The 21,899-nt window shown below is 39.1% G+C and overlaps 1 protein-coding gene across 1 annotated transcript in view; it reads left to right on the forward strand.

The window, feature by feature from the left end:
• Positions 1–21,899, forward strand: part of LOC110162295 (sorbin and SH3 domain-containing protein 1) — a 125,880-nt gene that overhangs the window by 66,656 nt on the left and 37,325 nt on the right. The window contains 1 exon segment of the mRNA XM_055162595.1: positions 15,914–15,960. Within this exon segment, the coding sequence (XP_055018570.1) occupies positions 15,914–15,960 (47 nt within the window).

The following is a 21,899-nucleotide window of genomic DNA, read 5'->3' on the forward strand; positions in this document are numbered from 1 at the left end:
TTCAGATTACTCATCATAAGACTGCAGGGACATGGCCCGGCAGATTTGCTGTTGCTCATTTGTGTTAATATTGTGAAGTAAATAAACAGAAAGATGTTGAAATTTGTTACTAAAATCATTTGGTTCATCACAAAATCTGATGTGAGTAATCAGTGAGACCATGATCTGAAAGTAATTACATGATTTTGCTGTTTACATATCTTCCAACCAAAACAAAATCGAATATCGATCAGATTTAGAGTGTGCATGTAACCACGGTCATTAATGGATTTTCATTTTGGATATTTATTGTGAAAATACCATATAATTTATCAGAGATTAGTGGGTATGAGACATCAATGAATCAAATACAAACACTTGTGGTTTTGAAAGTCAAATCGGCATTCTTTTACTTTTTACCATTTTAAGCATGACTGAGGATAAACTGCTGTTAAACATCATGAAAAATGCAATGTAGCATTTCTGGCGCAGGATCGGCTCTCTGCTCGTCTTCATGGAGATTATTGCTCCGCGTGGAATGTTCTACAAAATACTGCACAACTTTTCCATGTAGTATTTAATATTGCTCAAAATAGTACAAAAAATAGTCCAAAATAGCATTTCCACATATCTGACCTGTAACTTGATTTGCATTAAATATGTTTAATAACATTGTCTTACAGAGAATGTATATAATGTTTCTTTAACATATAGACATGCATTACAGACCAGTTGCAGTTCATTAAAGGTGCACTATGTTCGGTACTTTTCAGATTGTAAGATGCACAGGATTAAAAGGAGCAATATCAATAATGTTGAATTCTCTCATCTGTTTTCATTCATAAGGTGCATTAAGTGAAACGGACGACACTCGAGACTGATCCCTTAGACCCAGGCATCCACGATCCATTGGCAGATCGTGGCATAATTCGCCCGGCATTGCCTCCCTGTCTCGATGAATGTGTATTATGAATGTGAATGTGGGTGGATTGTTTAAGTTTGAATTTTTTATTTCCTATGAGGAGAACTCAAATATATTTTGAGTAATAATGTGTTTAATGCAGTTTTGCACAAATTTGTTGACGTTTCACAGAAACTGAACTTAAAACCACATGGCTAATTTGGATAAACTATAAAAGCTGAAAAAACCCACTCTTTGTGTGCTGATGCAGTCAGTTTCTGTCGGACTAACTCCGCAGGGCTCCTGACTACAGTAGCTGTAATGCTCTGACAATCCATCAAGCGGTGCAGCTTCGTTTACCAAAGTTGTACTAAAACATTTTTGACAGCTCCGTGTACCACATAAAATCAGTTCAAGATCAGTAAGCACAATCAGAATTAATACATAAGGTGCACTGGATTATAAGGCACTGTAGATTTTTGAGAAAATTAAAGGATTTTAAGTCTGCCTTATAATGCAAAAAATACGGTAGTCATGGTAATGCCACGAGTCCAAGCTGTGGGTTAGCTCTATGGAGCTGCTGAGCTGCTCACTGTAAGAATGTGTTTCATGGTATTTATGGGCACTAAAAACACATGCTCACAAATAAATAAACACTGCAAAGATATGTTTAATGCAGTACTGTAGAACCTTCCAGGCAAAGCACTAGCATTTCTATGGAGACGAGCAGGTTGCAGGACACCCATCAGAAAAGTTGCCTAATTAAAATTTTACATCTTATATCTAATTGGACTTCATGCAATTTGTAAGCGTTCATAAAACAATTATTTAAAATTGTTTACAAGAAAAATGTCAGAAAATTTGACTACAAGAATCCACCATCCCCATGCACTGCTGAGTTCCACTGCTTTTACATTTAAGGAAGCCCATTATATTTTTGCTTTCAAGTGTTTGCCCACTTACATCAGCTCCACTTTAGTTTACTGGTCATTCTCAGTGCATGAGTCGTGTGACGCTTCAATCATCACTTATTATTCAGGAGGCCCAGGTCCAAGAACACATCCGACTTTTAAATAACCAGTCTGTTTTCTATCACGTGTGTTTGGGACAGGCTCTAAACAGACACAGACACAGACAGAGGGCTCGCTTTTATTTCAATCCATCTTTCGTCTTTTTAAATCACACCAGATGAATGTTGCAGTAGAGTTTACAGTCTGTCTTTACCGCAGAATGAGCCTCAATCCTGAAGGTGGCGCCGTCATGAGATAATGTCCCAGCCAAAATACACCAGGCAGTCGGTGCATGTAGTTTGTGAATGTTACTATGGAGCAGGGCTGCAACAATTAATCAGAATAATCATGAATAATCTTTGACGATGCAGACACTAAAACGCATGCCAAATGATATTTTATCACAAAAACTGCAGCAATTTTAAAACAAAATTACTCCGATGGCCAAAAATGGGGCTAAACTTGGACTGTAACATGTCTACTCCAGAACTAAACCAGAACTTGGGTGCATTCACACTTCATGGTCTTAGTCCTGATGTAGACTTGGTCCTGTTATAGTTCTGGTTTAGTTCAGTTTAGTGCCAGGTTTGATGTAGTGTTAATGCATCTTAAAAAAAAAAAAAAAGTCTGAATCAATGTTCTGGGTTAAACTAAGGTAGAAAAAGGTCAAGAACTAAACCTTAGGAGACACATACTAGAATTATTTATATAAATGTATTATATAAATTAAGCTGCAGGCACCATTTATCCTGCATCTTAAAACAATCAAATGCATCAAATACTTTTTCCATTGGCAGAAAGTTATGGAAAAGTCAGATTAAAAAAACTTATTGTATATTTTGAAAATGTTAGTTCTTATAATCGTGCTCCTAAACTTAAGCAAACCCTACTCTTAACCATTTTTCTAACCAAAATTATACCTTGTTCCTAAATTTCATCAATTCAAATGATCCACCACAGCAGGCTGTCCCTCCGGAGATTACTACCGAGCATTAACCTTTTGAAAACCACCGCTCTGCTCCTCATCTTATCCCATTTTAGCCATAGCACCAATGAGCTAATACCCTATAGGCCGGTCCGCGTGTAGGCAGTGGATGTAAGCGTATAGGAGGTGCGTGGATGCCTGCCCGCTGAGCTCGCCCGGGTCTGGCTCCTGTTTAATGTCAGCGTCACTTCCAAAACTGCTCCGGGAATCTGCAGCATGTGACCTTAAGGCTGGCCAGACGCTCGGGCTCAATGGGGCTGATGCACGTATCACAGTCTGCTGTATGGAGATAGAGATAGGCCGGTACAGGCCAGGGATGTTACTATGCAGAGTTGGATCATAGATGGACAGAGGAGTCAAAATATGGATTGAAATAAGAGTACCGTTACTTCAAAATAATGTTATCCAAGAGGTGCAAAGTGATCCAAGAGTTTACTCAAATTAGAGTTAATTCAAAACAATATTACTCACTTTGAAATAGGGCTGAGCGATATTTTGGAAATTTTTGTGCTCCTGACAATCATCACACACAATTTGGATTTAGTAGTAGTAATAATGGTAGTAATTGTAATAATGGTAGTACTAATAACTGTAGTAGTAATTGTAGTAGTAATAGTAACGGTGGTAGTAGTTGTAGCAATGGTAGTAGTAGTTGTAGTAATGGTATTAATAGTAGTAATGGTGGTGGTAGTAGTAGCGGTAATAGTGGTAGTGTTAGTAGTGGTAGTAGTGGTAGCAGTAGTAGAAGTAGTAATGGTGCTAGCAGCAGTAGTAGTAGTAATGGTGGTAGTAGTAGTTGTAGTAATGTTATTAGTAGTAGTAGTAATGGTAGCAGTAGCAGCAGTACTAGTAGTAGTGGCAGTAGTTGTAGTAGCTGTAGCAGTATTAGTAGTAGTAATAGTAGCAGTAGCAGCAGTAGTAGTTGTAGTAGTAGTAGCAGCTTTATTAGTAGCAGCAGCAGCAGTAGTAGTAGTAGTAGCAGCAGTAGTAGTTGTAGTAGTAGTAGCAGCTTTATTAGTAGCAGCAGCAGCAGTAGTAGTAGTAGCAGCAGTAGTTGCAGTACCAGTAGTAGTAGCAGCAATAATAGGAGCAGTAGTCATAGTAGTAGTAGTAGTAGTAGTAGTTGCTGTCATAGTATGAGTAGTAGTAGTCATAGTAGTAGTTGCAGTCGAAGTATCAGTAGTTGCACCAGTAGTAGTAGTTGCTGTCGTAGTATGAGAAGTAGTAGTCATAGTAGTTGCAGTCGTAGTATCAGTAGTTGCACCAGTAGTAGTAGCAATTGTAGCAGAGTAAAAAGTAGTAATAATATTAGTAATGGAAGTAGAGGTCACTTATTTGTGTTTGATTGACATATCTGAGTTCCTGGTGTCCTTGTGGTTCACTGGTGCTGTGCACAGACGGAGCTGGGGATGGTGTGACGCTGTGGGAGGATTCCTCAGTGGAGAGTGCTGAGGAATGTGTAGGTTTCAAATGACGTCACAACCTTTAGACCTTTAGCTGTAATTGAAATGTGGGCGCAAATTGTAAAAAAAAATATATATAATGCAGATTTTTTGGATGCATGTACCAGAAGTTGGCCAAATGTATAGATTTTCCTTATGGGTGTGTGTGTGTGCTTCTTTCATTACTTCAACCCAAATAGTTGGCCCACATGCACTTATCCCCTAAAATGTATTTGCTTTTATAGTTTTCAGATTGCCTTCATTTTCAACTTGGACATAATACACAAATCTTTTCTCCTGTTACTCAGATCACCGCATTTTAATCCAAAACATGTCAGCTGGATTGATCTTAACCCAAGCCTAAGAACAAGAGCGCTTTTAGAGGATTTATTTTCCAAAATCTCTGAGGAATGTGAAGTTTTGACCAATTTTTGAGATTGATTATGGTTAGAATGAAAATATGCCTTTTTTTTTAATTCTCAAAGTCTGATGGCTGACAGGCCTGCGTCTGTGAAACCACTTTGGAGGTCAGCATTAGTCATTTGTCACGAAGGAGAAGGCATCCCAGAAATCCTCCAGTGTGAACGACAGGAGTCTGGAAGTGATGTATCCGAGCTGTGAGGAATTATACTGTGTCAGGGCCCCAGCTCTCATCATTCCAGGGCATAGGAATAAGACGGGTTTAAATAGACTATAAGAAAAAAATGCCTTTTTACAGATATATAACCCTTCTCAAAATTAAGAAAAAATAAATATATATGTGTGAAATGTACATTAAGTGTAGATACATGTATATTTCTTGTGTTCATGAATCTTCTTGAAATAAATAAAATGAACAGCCGATATATGCCTTTTAACATTGTAAAGATGCATTTGAAAACAAAAAAAAAGATATAGTATCGTCAAAATGATATCGTATCGTCAAAGTTCTCACAATAATATCGTGGAACATCACAATATATCAAATTAAAAGTCTCTTTGCTTAAATTAGGAGTTATGATGCAGCAATAGTTAAAAAAAAAAAGACAGAAGGAAAGACATAGTGCATGATTCTTTGCTCCATTTCAGTGTAGAACAAGAAGAAATAACATTTATAAGCACTTTTAAATCTTAGTTCTTTGGATTAAGTCTTGTCAAGGCATTTTAAAAGGAAAAAGAAGCATATTAATAGTTTTGTTTGCAGCCTCCACAAAATATTGCAATAAATATGTAACTGTGAGATGTATATCGTGAAAATATTGTACTCAGAGATTTGGATATTGTTACATTCCTAATCCTGAGCCTCCCCACCATATCATGAGCTTCCCCACAATATCACAATAAATATCGCACCGTGAGGTTCATACCGTGACTATATCGTATCGTGAAACTTGGATATCATTACACTCCTATTCATTAAACATTTAAGTTTTGTTACATTACATTTTGGTGTGGGAAATACATAACATCTTTGACACAGGCCTCGTGGCTGAATGGTTTGTACGCTTAACTCCCAGGCAGAGTTGTCAGGAACAAAAATTCCCCATTTTGACTACACAAAGGCTAAAAACTCAATACTGATTTTGATACCACGATGATACTAACACAAATTTATATACAGTGCAATTTTCAACATAAGAAAGTAGTTGTTTCTGTAATATTATGTAGTCATTTCACATTTTGTCTGATACTTAAAACTCAACTAATTGTAAGCCATGTTTTAACACATTTTTGTTGCACTGGCATAATATTCCCTAAATATTCTTATCAGGAAACTCCAAAAATACCAAGATGCTAATTTGGTCATTGTCCCACCCTTACTATGTATTACTGTAACCATGACCAATTGCATATTTCTCCAGTGATTCATAGAGTTGTGATATATTTTCATGTACTTGTGTCACTTCCCAGACCAGCCCCCTCATGACTAAGACATCAGTGCCCCTGTCTGCCTCGATCACATTGTGACTATTGGCCTTTCTCTGTAACAGCTGTCCATCACTCCCTCCCTGATCCTGCCTCAGTCACCCAATATTCTGGCGGACTCCTGGATATAATTACCGTAATGGCCCTGTCTTTAATATTAATAACTTCAGAGGTGTCTAAAAACATACACTGTGACACTAACCGTTCATCATTGGTGTCAGAGGAAGTGTGAGAGGGGATTCCTGCCATAGCTACAGTCAGGCCGAGTGACTCCATCTGGGCCTGTACGCTGACGCAGGACCCCCAACACCACCAAACATAGGGATCAAGCAGCGGAGGAAGTAAAAGTTAAAACTGATACTCAAGTTTCCAGAAAGTACTACTCCTGCTGCTACTATTTGTATTTGAGTGACTTCATTTGATACTACAGTCATAACTGAAACTGGGTTGCCTTTTCCCAAACCTGCATGAAGCAATGCCTCATGTGAAACCTCAGAACCTCCAGAGTTCATTCAGAGGCTGCACTAGCACTGGTTAATGATTGGCTGTGGGTGCTGGGGTTTAGATCGCAACGATTCAGATCAGAGAGAGAAATTTTAGCTTTAAAACAACTTGATTTCACTATTGAAACCTGGCAACTTAAACAAAAGCCTCATGTTACACTCATTCTGCTTGAAAACCAAAACACCAAATTATACAATAAATAAATGTAAATGGGATATCATGTTTTTGTAATTAAGAATCAATCAGCATTAGAATTGTTATCAGTAAAAGCTTTATTTGATTTGAACATCAACTATGCCCCAGTGTGCAAGTAGGAATTCCCAGTTCGAGCAGCATTCCGGTGTATTTTTCCTAAACAGAGGTGTAAAATGTCCCTGTGGCCTCAGCACACCATCAGTTTGGAGCCTGTCCATATTAGGGTGAGGGGGAGTGTGTTGTTTTGATGCAGACGTATGAGCAGATAAGGCGTTGGAAAGAATGAGCCTCGAGTTACAGTGACCTACTCCTGACAGTTATTCTGAATATTAAGCTCTGCCCCGGTGAGTGGCTGGGGACACCTGTTAGGAAACATGTGAACACACACAACTCAGCCATGGTGCAGCTCTGAGTCACTGTGCAGGCTGTGTCCTTATACAGAGATATACACAGATATACAGAGATATACAGGGATACAACGGGATACACAGGGTTATAGGAGACATTGGGCAGGAAGAGACTCATTATGAGGACATGCTCATAGACTGCAGGTCACAATAGATGATAGACACGGCTGTGATGAGTAGCCAAAACATGTGCTAGACATGACTTTGATGCATGATAGATTGTTACATATACTACCGGTCAAAGTTTTTAGAGCACCACACTTTTTTTTACTGTTTATTGTTAGCCAGACTGGTGCCACCTAGTCCCTCCACTCAATTCCATTTTTCTCCAGCGGTCAGGAAGGGTCAAGAATCGGAATACACTAGACAGTTTGCAAGAACCATGAAAGTTGTAGACTGCGCACCGGCCAACCAGCAAAGAGCTGTGAAGCCATGACGTCAAACTCAAGTGTCTGTCTGGGTCCCTTTTGTGGTACAGCGTAACCGTAAACAAAGCGGTCAAGATGGATGTAGACAAAGCCATACATTCTGTGTTGGCAACGATTCCCGAGATCGAGAATTTAAAGCCGGAACGAAGAGAATGTTTGGTGAGTTTTATCAAGGGGAAAGACATAATTGCCCTTCTTCCTACAGGATTTAGTGCATTATATACGTCACAACCAAATAGCAGCGATTGGTTAAATAAAAAAAAGTACCTGCCTACTTTTGAGCGAACGAATCCTAATGCTGCAAGGTCAGACGGTTTCCACAAAGTGAAACCAGCGGATGAATCAAGCTAGTTTATTGTGTCATTGCACTCTGAAATGAAAGCATGGAATAAATAAGCAATTTGAGATGAAAAATAAATCTATTTATTAACCAAAATGTATTCTAAACTTTTGATTCATCAAAGTAGTCCCCTTTGGCAGCTGAACACACTCAAGGCAATATTCTTCAGAAAGTTCTTCCCAAGTCTGTTGCAGAAGTTCCCATAAATGTGTGGCACTTGTAGGTTGCTTGGCTTTTACTTTTCTGCCCTGTTCATCCCAAAACCAGCTCAGTGGGTTTTAATTCTGGAGATTGTGCTGGCCACTCCTTGTTGTCAAGTTTACCATCTTGTTCTTTTTTTTATGAGGTAGTTTTGGCAGAGCTTGGACTTGTGTTTTGATATCTTTTATCGTTTTTGGGTACCATTTCAAGCTATTCACTGGACTTGCACGACTTCATTTGCAATAGATAACTGGAAAAAAATTGGGTGCTCTTAAACATTTGACCGGTAGTGTAATTAGCCATAGAAGTTACTATCTACCAGCTGAAAACATATTGTATTACCGTACTATTGCGAAGAGAATGTACACACAATATTGAAACCCAACATTTATTTGTGCAACATCTCCATGGTGGCGAACCCTGCACGAGGAAAGGTTACATAGTTCCCATTTAATACTGTAACTTCAAACAAGTTGAACAACTTGTATGCATTGATGAGCAACAGTTTAACACTCTCCTTTTTGCACATCTCCTGAATTTTAAGTAGGTTTTTCAATCAGATAATGAACTTTTCACACGGTTGAATTCTCTACTCTCTTCCATTTGTTCCAACAGGACAATATTACGGCGTGGTATTATGTAATAGGTCAACACAAGTATGCAGTGGCACCGCAGCGAGATAACTTTAAAAACATAGCCTCAATTTAATGAAGAAAAGTTCATAAAGTGTTGAGTTGTTGTATATATCTGCATTAGGATTAAATTCCTGTGTCAGTGATAAGGCTCCCAAGCTTGCTTCCTGTTTACTTTCCACTGCAGACGGACTGTATAAGCCCCTTTACCCCAGGGTGTCAGCCGGTTGTCCCCTGTCCCAGATCTGGACATGGGGAGGAGGAGGAGGAGGAGGGAGAGGACGGCGAAGGGGGAGAGGAGGAGGGTGTAGTGCAAGAAACAGTCCCAGATTATTCAATGACAGCGACATGGAACATTAGACTGAAAATAGAGTCAACTTCAGAAGCACCAGCTCAATGCTCTTATATGAAGATGTCTGTTTATACGATTGGTTGGTAATGAACTTCCAATCATGGCAATGCTACTACAATTGAACTGTCAGCATTTCAACTACTTGCACTGACATCATGCTGTGAAGGCTTCTGTGTGTATGTCAACAGAGGAATGTAGGTTTTGAGATCTGAAAACTCAAGAAAAAATGCAAAATTGATTTTAAACAACACCTTTTCAGGAGCCTGTGATCAATACAAACATTCATGATTCTGCTTAGGTGCATGATTTTCAACAAAAAAGCTGAATGAATGTTAGGTATTTGAGAGAGACTTGATTAAGAATACAAATCAGCTCTTTTGCTTTCTAAGTCAGTTCTTTCTGGTCAGATTGTGATCAAATAAAGCTTAGATAGAAGTCTAACTTGAAGCTTCAAACAGAGCCGTGTCTCCAGAGATCAGCCTAGTAACTGCTTATATTGTCACTATTTTCCCTTCTATCCACCGGTAGCTCAATCTCCGGCTCAGGGCATACTGTTATTGTATCCTTTGGCAGGACACTTCACTTTACCACCTATGCATGAAAGTTGGTGTGAATTGTTGCTAGTTGGAAGGGCAGTAGACTCAAATTGGCAGCGTTGCTTCTGTCAGTATACCCCAGGGCAACACCACTGAATATGAAGTGAACTAATAATGCACAAAACAATAAAGCGACTTAGTATTACAGTTCTTGAACAACTGCAACTACTAGTCCACTTTTTCTGTTGCCACTATTCTAACACATGTTATCCTAACCATACAAGTCCCACTATGTGAGAAAATTGAATATTCAACTTCCAAAATGTCAGTGACCTATGGATAAACATACTTAACAACCTAAAGCATGCACAATACTCCTGGACCCAGAGTTTGGCTTAAGAGTGGTTAACATTTGAAGGGCCCATGTTACAGGATCTAATCAGTTATGTTGTTTCCTCATCAAAAACATGCCCAGAGTAGTGTTTTGTTTTTTTTTTGCATATGTTTAGCATACAAATCCTACATATTTAGGCTTGTTCCACTTTGTGATGTCATGTGGTAACACAGGAAGTGCTCCACTCTGTTTCTAAACTCTTTACACCACTCATTTGGATGATTTCAGTCCTTAGGCCTATTTCAGTTTCTGTTGAACTAAAGGTAAGGAAAGGCGGTTAACTTGAAAACTACCACTTCATGACATCAAGACACACGGTGGACGAGAACATTTGAGGTTTTGGAGATGCAGTCTAATAATGCTGGGTTACATAAATATGAATGAACAAAAATGTGAATGAAAGGAGAGGTTATTGCTTTGCTTAGAATGTTCAGATGGATTAAACATATCTATCTCACACTTATTAAAATATAAGTGTTATATTGCACTAAAATACTCGCTTCTCTACAGTTCTGTTCTGCTGGCATCACAGGCTTGTCTCCATGGAGATAGATATATTTAATGCTGTACTCTGGAGCGTTCTTGGCAAAGTTCTCCTTGGAGAAACAAGTGGTGACCCTCTTCCAGGAAAATTACAAAGTACAATGATAATCAAAATCAGTGACTGCTATTATTAGTGCTGTCCACTTTACCATTACGTTCAATGAGTTTCGGATGTGCATATTTGGGCAGACCACACTGTTGTTTGGCAAGTTCCACGTCAACACAGTTAAGACGTCGGAAACAGTTTGGTTATTAACGATCACCCTGCCCTGGCAACTCAGAGCCCAGGCATCTGCGGTGGCAAGAGGATCCATGGGAATGCTCCTCTGGTCATCACTGGGTACATTTACATGACCAGGACAAATTTGATAACTAGAATAATCAGATAACACTATATTTAAATCAGATTTTGGTGTGAAACTCAACTATGTAACTTATCTGGTAGAGGGTCCACTACCTGCTGGTTTCTTTCAAGAATCTTCTGCGGTATGGCATTTAACATCATATGCTTACTTACATTTATTAAATTACAGCTGTTTTATTGATCAAAAATATCTGGAAAAACATGCAGGCTTACTGTGAACAGGCTTGAATCTCCACAGTTTTGATCTACAATTTGGCCTGGTGGTGGTACCTGCTTGTATTCATGGAGAAAGTACAGTTTAAAGGCATACTTTGGAACATTCTAATGGACATGGAGTCAAGCTGTTGGCAGACCCTCTCCCAAAAGTAATGCACATTTAAAGATTGAGTTATTTTAAAATTTCATTGTACTTTGTCTCTTACATTTTGTCTTTATTATCTATTTATTTCCTTGTCAAAACTTGTACAGGTGTGAATGATCATAAAAAAAAAAATCAGACTACTCACATCAGATATAAGTTCACAAGACATTTTAATAATTGTATAACTTCATAAATCAGATAACAATCAGATTTTCAGTTTACGTGTAAGTATAACCCGTGTGGTCGAAGTGGAGTTGTTCTGGCAGTGCGTTGTGGAAGTACACGGGGGGACAGGCATTAGCGACCGGGACGGCCTGGCTGGCGTGGCTGGGGATTGTGCAATACTATTTGCAAACAACACTTGCGCTGGTGTTATTTTTACCCCCCGTGACGTGGAGAGGAGAGGGGAGCTGCAGAAACAGTGCTCTAAAATTAGGCAGAGGTCTAAACCATTCAAAATGTGCTACCGGGTGCTACCTCAGCGACTGGCCACCCTTCTGTCCGGGACACAAGAGCTGCTGCAAAATAACAGCTGTGTGCACGTCGCCGGATAGGGCTATAGGCCTGGGACATGGGGACTTAAGGCTTCCGGATGATTTATGATAATGTCCCAGCTATAGGCACGCACACCTCTCACAATGCAAAACAACAGGACAATGATAGTAAATGACACATTGTTGTTATTGCTGAGTGAACTGGAGTTTCGTTATTGACCACAAACTGTCAGTAAATGAATCGTGTAATCTGTTTTTCCACTTGCTGACATAGAAAAACTTCATGCATTCCAAGGTGCATTGTGTAACTTTTATGATGGAGGGTCTGTCAAATGCTTTTCTCCATTGAGATGTTATTCTTTTGTCTGGAATGTTTCACAGTATGGCATTAAACCTTTTTATCTTCATATAGACCAACCAAGTTACAGGTCCTGTCTGTGGAGAGGTGACCCCCTCACACTCTGCGGAACATAAATGGGCGTTTCTTCCCTAAACCGGAACGCCTCCTTTTCTTCTTCTCGTTCCACAAGTAACTGTCATCATCCAGTCTAACATATATGTCAAAGTAAGAGCTGTACTTTGACATTAGCATCATGTCTATGATTGAACCGAGTAGTAAAAGCAGGAACTTCAAGTTTAAATGCTAAGCCGCCACCGAACGTCACGTAGTAAAACATTGGATTGTGCAGTGCATTGTTTTACTTCTCAAAATAGCTTATGTCCGTAAGTGTCATTTATTTGTACAGTGTGAGCAGTTCTAGCATCATGTTAAATGTACATAAACAGAATGATGTTAGAATGTGATCAGACCCTCTCCGGTACATACTGTGACAATGAAAGCAACCAAAAGCGTCTGCTAAGTACATAAACATAAACCCCAGCTGTAGAACTACGGCTATGCGGCCTATCAATAGCTAATGTCAAGGCTCATGCTGTGCTATCGTTAACTAACTTGTTAACTTGTTGGTTTCATTGTCAGCGCACATACCCGAGAGGGTCTGATCACATTCTAACCTCATTCTGTGTATGTATATTTAACATGACCCTGGAATTGCTCAAACTGTACAAATAAATGATAGTTATGGACAGAACCTCTTGTTAAACACACGTGTTGCCACTTTGCTTTGACCATAGGCAGTTTAGACCTTTGCCAAGAAGAAATAAAAAAGTGGAAGAGTGCAAAACTCTTTTTGATTGGTTGATTACACGCTACAGGAATGCCCAAGCTGCAGACTGACCCTCCTCGTTTTTCTAGGTGTGTTTTGCTATAAAACTACTTGTAATTCAATAAATGTAGGGTAGAGCTGTTTAATGTCATAGTGTGGAACATTCTAGGCAGAGAAATTACATCTCCACGAAGAAAAGCATTTGACAGACCCTCCACCAGAAAAGTTACATAGTGCACCTTTAACTTAAATTGTACAGAAACGCCAAGCTGAGTTAAAGGTGCGCTGCGTAACGTTTCTAGTGGACCCTCTTCGACCTCTTTGTTTCCATGGAGATGTAATTGCTTTGTCCGGAATGTTCTACAGTATGGCATTAACCTTATCTAGCTTGCATTTACTCATCTTTACTTAACAGTTGTTTTTGCTGCTTAGAAACGCCTTGATTAGAACGCAGATCTGACCTACAACTTGAACTGGAGATGAAGCTTAATGCCGCGCTGTGGAACATTCCAGACAAAACAGTAACATAAGATCAGCCTTTACTGTCTCCAAATGACATCCACCTGAAAAGTTGTAAACATATGATATCATTTTTAACCATACCAAGGGTTTTCCAGTTTGCTGTCATTAGATATTAGGCGGCCTGCGTGTTGACACCAAACTTTTGTAGCTTATTTGTCGAAACTATTTTAAATGTTAGAATATGAGCCACAATATTTCACCGCCGTCTGGTTTCATAGGAATTCAAATGGGCCCATTGACTTTACCACTGTTTTATTTAAGCCACTAGTCGGCCCATTATTTTCAAAGTGTCAATGTCGAGGAATGTCTTTTGGAATTCCATCGTGTTATTGTGGTCTGAGCAGTTAAAAATTATGATTGTCAAGTTGGCAGTCGACTATACAGCCCGTATTGTTTCTGACAATATTGACTTGGGTTAGTATTGGTATAACGATAATACATCTTAGACATTTATTTAAGATTCTAATAGCGGTTCTGTCAACTTTGTCTTTATCTTGGAAGCATTGAAACACACAGTTAGTGGTTACTATGCTAAAACTTTAAGGTATTGCACACTTGTTGCATGTGATTTAACAATGAAGTCTAACTTAGTGACGTACTGAATGCATATTGTTAAAAGCACTATATCTTATTTATATATCTGAAATGTGGAAAACAAATCTTTTTAAATTGTTAGCTTTGGACCAAATTTATTCCTCACTTATCTAATGCAATCTGAGCAAATAGCATGCTAAAGCGTATTTCCTGCTTATCTGACAGTAAAATGCGTTTTTAATTTGATGCAGCAGACATACTGTATTTTATTATGCAATATATCTACTGAGGTAAGACAAATTTTGCTCAAATACATGGGAGAAAAATCAATTATGGCCCTTTTAATTTCATAATTCAAGTCAAATCATTTAAAACATATAATCCATTAGTTAAAGGTGCATTGTGTAACTTTTCTGGTCGAGGGTCCATCAAATGCTTTTCTCTTGCTTCATTTGAAATGCTTCACAGTACGGTATTAATCTTTCTATCTCCATGGAGACCAAACCAGACCAAGTTACAGGTCAGATCTGTGGAGAGGCAACTCCACTCACAGTAGAATGTCTGGTTCTCGAGGTATTCTTGCATAATTGTAATTTAATAAATGCAATGTAGAGCTGTTTAATGTCCTACTGTGGGACATTTCAGGCAAAGGAATGACATATCCATAGAAAAAAGCAGCGGACAGACTCCCAACGAAAAAGTTACACAGTGCACCTTTAAGTGTTCATAAGTAAGGAAGTAAGTTTTTATTTATATAGCGCTTTTCACAGACATATGTCACAAAGACGCTTTACAGAGCATTATTCATTCACTCCATACCCGGTGATGGTAAACCCTTCCAATCCCCACCATCACTCACACACACATCACTTTCTATACTAGGCAATGTGGGTGAAGTGCTTTGCCTAAGGACACAACAACAGTTTTTGCAACTGGCGCCCCACTGTGGCACCAGATTTTCCCAGCAGTCTCCCATTCAAGTACTAACCAGGCCCAGCTTTGCTTAGCTTCTGAGATCTGACGGGATCAAGCTTTGACAAGCCGGTATGGGCAGCGCTGGCAGGCCGAGCTGGTGTATTCGTAAATAGTGAAACATAAACCACGATGAGAGCAATTCACATATATTTAACAGCTCCTAATTAACCATCAAAAATGAACTAACTCATGTCTCTAATTTGTCTATGTAATGTCTTTTAACGCTGTTCTCGTTTGTTCATATTGTGACAACATCGTACGTTGCCATTGCATTATTTGAGTGCATTTAGTCTCCGTATGTTTGTGTAATTTGGCCTTCCCGCTCCGCCAGCTGCTTGATTGTCCCCTGTAATGAGAAGCACTAGACAATAGACTACAGCTTCTCCCGGGAGTTCCGCCTCCCTATTGGCCGGGCCCTCTGCACCCCCGCCCCCTTTTCACCCAAACCCCGCCCACTCCCCCCTTCTCTCTCTCTCTCTCCTCCACTCCTCCTCCGCCTCCCTCCTCCCTATACCTCCTTACCACCTACCTTCCTCTTGCTTGTTTTCAGCCCAACTTGCATGCGAGCCAAAACACACCCCGAGCCCAGTTCAGAAGGAGCAGCGAGGACCCCCGTTAGCCTTAACATTTAGCCCATAGACGAGCTAGAAGACGCTACGCCTGGCTGTAGCTAATGCTCTTCTCCTAGCTGTGGGAACCTTCCTGTGGATCTATCAATGACTTCTTTGTTTGGTTTGTTGCAGAGTGCCCCTTCATTCACCCCCCTGGACACATCCTCCGATCTGCCATAGTAAGTGATTTTTTTTTTTTTTTTTTAACAACAATTTCCAGACTGTACCCCACATGTTTAGCTTCCCGCCTGCAGCTATGGACCCCCTATTTCCTGAGGAGCTTGTGTTAATATTGGAATAGCCAGCTGCACAATGTGTCCCATGTTTCTAGGCGTTTTTATGTTGTTTTTAAGGGGGTGGGTAGCAGGAGAGAGACTGTGTGCGAATGTTATTTGGTCTTGTTATTTAAAGCAGTAACCTGGCTGTCACAGGGGCATGTGGGGATGACTGACAATAGCACAGCGCCTGCAAAACTGTTATCTGCTTTGAATGGGGAGACAGGATACAGGAGCAGGACTAAACCGGGACTTGACAGGGACTAAACCTGGACCGGGACTATCAGATGTTAAACAGACATAAACGGGACTATAACTATTACAAGCAGAATAAGCCAGGGTTTGTTCTAAGCCAAATGTTAAGATGAACTATAGAAGACCAAACCAGGACTAAAGAGGGACTAAAGAGGACTAAACCAGGACTAGACCAGGTGTAAGCAATGAATACATAGGTCTAATCTATACTACAATGAATAAGCAGACTAAAAAGAACTAAACCAGGTCTTCATGGGATCTAACCAGGACTAGACCAGGATCAATCAGGACCAAACCTGTGTTGGATCAGGACTAGGACTTAAACAGGGTCAAATCATGTCTAAAAGTCTTTGAATTCTAAGAACTACGTACCTGTGCAGATGATGAAAATATGACAATATTGATAAGAATGCTGCAAAAAGAGCTGAGTAAAAATGGAAATTGGAAAAAAAAAAACATCTTATTTGAAAAAATTTGTAATAATAGCTTTATTTCTGCATTTTTGTGTGTAATTTTATATAATTTCACATTTGATTGATGCTAAAACCTCAACTAACTGTAACAAAAAAATACATAATCATTTTTGTCAATATTGTCCACCTCAATTTCAAATAAGTAGGGACAAAATTAAACCAGGACTATTTGAGGACTAAAGACTTTATTCTAAACCAGGTCTGCACTGTTTCTTTGAATCTAGCCACAGATATCTCATATATGCAGCCTCACTAATACAAGAATAGGATGTAGTGGTCCATGCTTAGTCCTGTAGCGCCTTTGATCTTGTTGTTTGGGCTGACGAGATTTGCTTCCTCTATTTTTGTTTGTGTAATAAAATGTGAGGAATTTAGGAGCGAGCCCCGGTGCCCGTTGTAATCCTGAGCCAGAGAAAACAATCCTTTGACTTCATTCTTCAAGTTTCCATTTGCTACTAGCATTATGTCACACAGACCCAAAGATCACCCCAACTTCAACCTATAGTAGTGGAAAAAGTTGGCAGGCGGGGAAAGAAATGGTCATAAAAGTGAGTAGGAGTAGGAGTAGTCAGTTATAGTAGTCATCGTTGTTTTAGGCTGTTTATATGATGACTGTCTGAGCAGAAGAAGCAAAAGTGACGTCGTGTCTTCAGTTTTTATCCCACGTTTTAGAGTGTTTTTGGGAAGAAATCTGCATGCATACAGTGACGCAAAAATGTGTGGAATTTGATTGAGCAGCTATGTGGTGACACTAGGTGGTGATGTATGTGACGTAACCGCATACACGACGTGAGCAGATCTGACCAGAGTTTTGCGTCTTGGGCAGTGCATACGGAAATGCTATGGCAGAGCGTATTCAACTTTTTCCACTGCTGGAGAGTGGTTTCAGACTTTGGCGTTTTTAAGCCCCAAAAACGCCGTCACTGTCTAAACGAAAGCCATGTCCGATAAAATATTTTGACGTTTTTGCCCACAAGCGTTCTCGTGTCCTTCTCCAACTTCAATATAGCCAATACCAGGACTAATCACTAGACAAACCAGGTCTAAAACAGGACTAACCCTGGACTAACCCAGGATTAAATCAGGACTAAACCAAATACACACCACCAAAGCATTTTGTACAGCTGAGATGAATAAGCATTTACCCCCTAAATACAGTAGGTAACACATTAGCTTAAGTCAAATCTGGGCACTATCTTTAACCTAAAATAGGACTAAACCAGGTTGAGTTTTTTACTAAACAGATTTTAATCAAATATACCAACATAAAGAATACGTAATCATACTTTTTAGCTTAATGATTACTAGATGATTTTACATTTTCCAATAGGTCTGGGCATTCAGTCTTTCCCATTGCTTCTTAGCCTCAGTGCCTTGGTGGAGGCCTTTATATGCTCCACATGCTCTTGATTACCCAGCTTTGTTCTTGCTATTTTGTTTATTTGTTTTCCTCTATGCCCTTTTCTTTTCTCACAGCTCTTTTAAGGAGAACCAAAACAGCCTTAAAGCTCCAGCCCTGTGGCATATTTGTGTTAATTTTAGAGGGAGAGGAGGTTTCTGATGAAGGAAGCTGATGGGCTGTTTTCAAAGGAAACCTCAAGTCATAAATGGACTTCCCTCAAAGACGCACATGTCAGAAGCAGGATGTCTTTCCCCTTTGGTTGTTTTTCTCTTTTTTTTTTCAAAATTTTCATTCATTTAAAGGCCCAGTACATCATTTTTAACATATTTAAGCAAAATCTGTCTTGCCCCAGTACAGATTTAATGTATAAGCAGCTCTTGTGATCAAAATAAGTCAGATGTACTGTCCACAACTAATTGGCAAACAGTTTATTGTCTGATAAATGAGGAAGTGTGTGTTAGCATGCTAGTTGTTGTGGCGAAACTCTTCTCTGGTTTCTTAAAGTTGTTAAAAACACTTACAAAGTTATTGCGGTGAATAATTAAGATGCATAATGTAAATGAGGAATAACTCTGGACTACTTCACACCATTTAAAGTGAGCTAGTTCTGTTTTATAAGTAAAAAAGCGCCTTTAAATGGATATAAAGTGATGGTGTTACATAAATCACCATGAATTAAAGGAGCAGAAATAAGTACAAACGTGTAACATTTGCCCCCTGTGCTGTGCCAAATGAGAGGCTTCAAGGGACAATATTTGACACCACAATCCAAAACAGATGTGGACTTATGGGAGCAGGGCGTCCCAGTAGCCACTTCCTCTCCCCTTATTATTATTATTATATGGAAATGTGAAGATAAAACAGCCACTAGAATAGACTATAATCGAATTTAAGCCTGGCAGATATTGGAAACACATGTTGTATGTTATAGTTGCCGGATTTTCAAAGTAATTCTCAAGCTTGGACAAAATCCCTTAAGGGTAACAAAGTTTGCACTTGGAAAATCGTGTTAATTTGAGATTTTGGCACCTAAAGATAAGATTGTGTTTGAATAATGTTGTTTTTACGTGAGTCTGGTGGACTTCCTTTTGGCACAATCAGGATGAAAAGCATGCAAGATAAAAGAAGCTATTTTGTACTAGCCCCAAGCCCTCATGAGCTTGAGTCAGCAATCTGTTTTGTTTACTGTAGTGTACGGTAATTCTGTGTACTTTTTAGTACCTATAATTAAACAAATGCAAGACGATCTAATGCCCTATAGTGGAACATTCCAGACAACGCAATAACAACTCCATGAGGACAAGCAGGTGACAAACCCTTCACCAGAAATGTTACATAATGCTGTATACTTGTGTGTAACTAGTACAATGATCTCATAATCTTGACTGTGACTGTGCCTAATTCCTTTGAAAATTCCATTCCAATTCCAAGTAAATTTTGTCATTTTTATGCAAACTACGTAATTTTCAACAAATACATAATTTTCAAAACAATAAAGGGAAACATGGTGATCTTAATATGTTATGTGTTAGCAGTTAATACCACACAGAAGTAAAATATCCCCTCTTTAAGTTGTGTGTAGTTGCTATGGTATCGTTGTATGTCACATTTTTCTTATGTAACTTCCCGCCTCTGGTTGTAAGTCCTGCTCAGTCCACTTTACACTGCTCATTGATTTCTTTGGCCACGCTTCTGTTTGTTCTTTAACTATAATTTCCCAGCCCTCCCTTCGCCGTCAGCAGTTCCCATCACTTTTTCCAGTCGTATGAATAAGCTCCTTGTTGAGGCTGAGATGGTCACAGTAATGGACCCGTAGCTCGTGAAACCTGGTACGCCCATGCGCTACTATAGTAAAACACATTTGCTTCCTGCTCTGTATGGGGTCAGGGGGTAGAAAAGTACTCAAGTAAGTGTGCGGTACTTCAAAATAAACATGATGAATAGTACAGGTTGAAAGTAGTAGGCAACTGAAGTCAAGTAAAAGTAGAGCTGGATATCATTAAGAAGTTGCCGATACAATACAGCGCACTTTCAATTCGATATATTTCAAATTGATTCAATATGGTTCAATAAAAAATAATAGCTAAATCATGGCTGTGATACTAAAAGTCTTTGTTAAACCACTTCTTGTGCAAAGTTTATATGAAACACACCCATTTTAATCATCATAACAGTGAAAATGTCAAATGTGTTGCATAAATGAGTTTCCTTCCACTGAACAAGCAAAAAAACTGTAGCGCTGTAACAAAATAATTTAGTAAAATTATACCATAAAACACTCTTGGCAATGTATCGATATAGCAGCCCACAATATTGATATTGTATCATCACATTAAACGAAATGGTATATTAATATTTCGATATTTTTTTACCCCTAAATAAAAGCATTTCATATTTTTCAGTGCAGCGTTCTGGGAGTAACATCAGATTTATGTTAGGCTAATGTAATCCATCAGACTATTTTCCAAGAAACAGAACATAAAAAGTGAAATTATGGTATATTTTTAACATAAAGCTTTTGTCACTTATAGACTTACGACCAGTGTGTTTTGCTTAAGGAACATGTTGTACTCAAGATGAATGATTAATCCTAGAATCATGGAAAAAATACTTGTTGAGGTAGCTCTTATTACACAATAAAGTAGAAACTATTAAAAAGTACAAAGAAAATATATAGGTATAAAAAATTATTAGACTTAATTAGATTAACCATACAAGTACACGTTGATTCTAAAGTACTGAAAATCTGATACTGACCAATTATTGAAACTTGATACTTATTATAAAGGATTAGTACAAAAAATTTGCCAGGCTGCCGCCACCTAGTGCCTCCACTCAATTTCATTTCTCTCCAGCAACTAGGTCAGGAATCTGAATACACTAGACGGTTTGTAAGGACCCCGGAAGTGCAAGTCTGGCCACCAGCCAATCAGCGAAGACCCATATATTTTACGTTGGCAACGACTCCCGAGATTGAGGATTTAAAGCCAGAACTAAGAGAATGTTTGGTGAATTTTATCAAGGAGAAAGATGTTATTGCCCTTCTTCCTACACGATTTGGGAGAAGCTTAATATACCAGTTAGCCCCATTAGTGGCGCATTACATACACCACGACCAAATAGCAGCAGTTCGTTAAATAAAAATGTACGCAGCTACCATCAAGAGAACAAATCCTAATGCTGTGAGGTCAGACAGTTTCCACGAAGTGAAACTGGCGGATGAATCAGACTAACAAAATATAACACAAATATTAAAAGGGCATTTGAAATTAAACAATGAAATATAATAGGGAAAAAATAGTGAAATATAATGCTTTGATTAGACAGTATCTTTGACGTAATTATCGCCAATTTACTGAAAAAGCCAGTCCAGTAAATGCTCCAAAGTACCGGTAGATATAACTCATCACTCGAGCCTCCCGTAGGTGGGGGGTAAACATAAGTGTAGCTGCTTGGTCCTGTTACACCGCCTCTGTCAGTTTAACAGTTGAGTTTATCCATAAAAATAGACGAACACATGAAAGAGGCGGCGGAGGGTACAGGTGCATGTCACTCCATGTGGGAATTCTCTCTCCTTATTTATAGTCCCTGTCTCACTGGCGTCCCAGGAATGCCCAGATATGTGCAGTAGCATTAGCCTTACCTCAGCCTCCAAAACTTTCACAATCTCGTGCTCCTCCTGTGTCGGATTATAGAGCCCATGCTGCAGGGAA

This window comes from Boleophthalmus pectinirostris, unplaced genomic scaffold, assembly GCF_026225935.1.
Source record: "Boleophthalmus pectinirostris isolate CB_2022bp ecotype Guang Dong unplaced genomic scaffold, ASM2622593v1 HiC_scaffold_5, whole genome shotgun sequence".
NCBI classification, from domain to species: domain Eukaryota; kingdom Metazoa; phylum Chordata; class Actinopteri; order Gobiiformes; family Gobiidae; genus Boleophthalmus; species Boleophthalmus pectinirostris.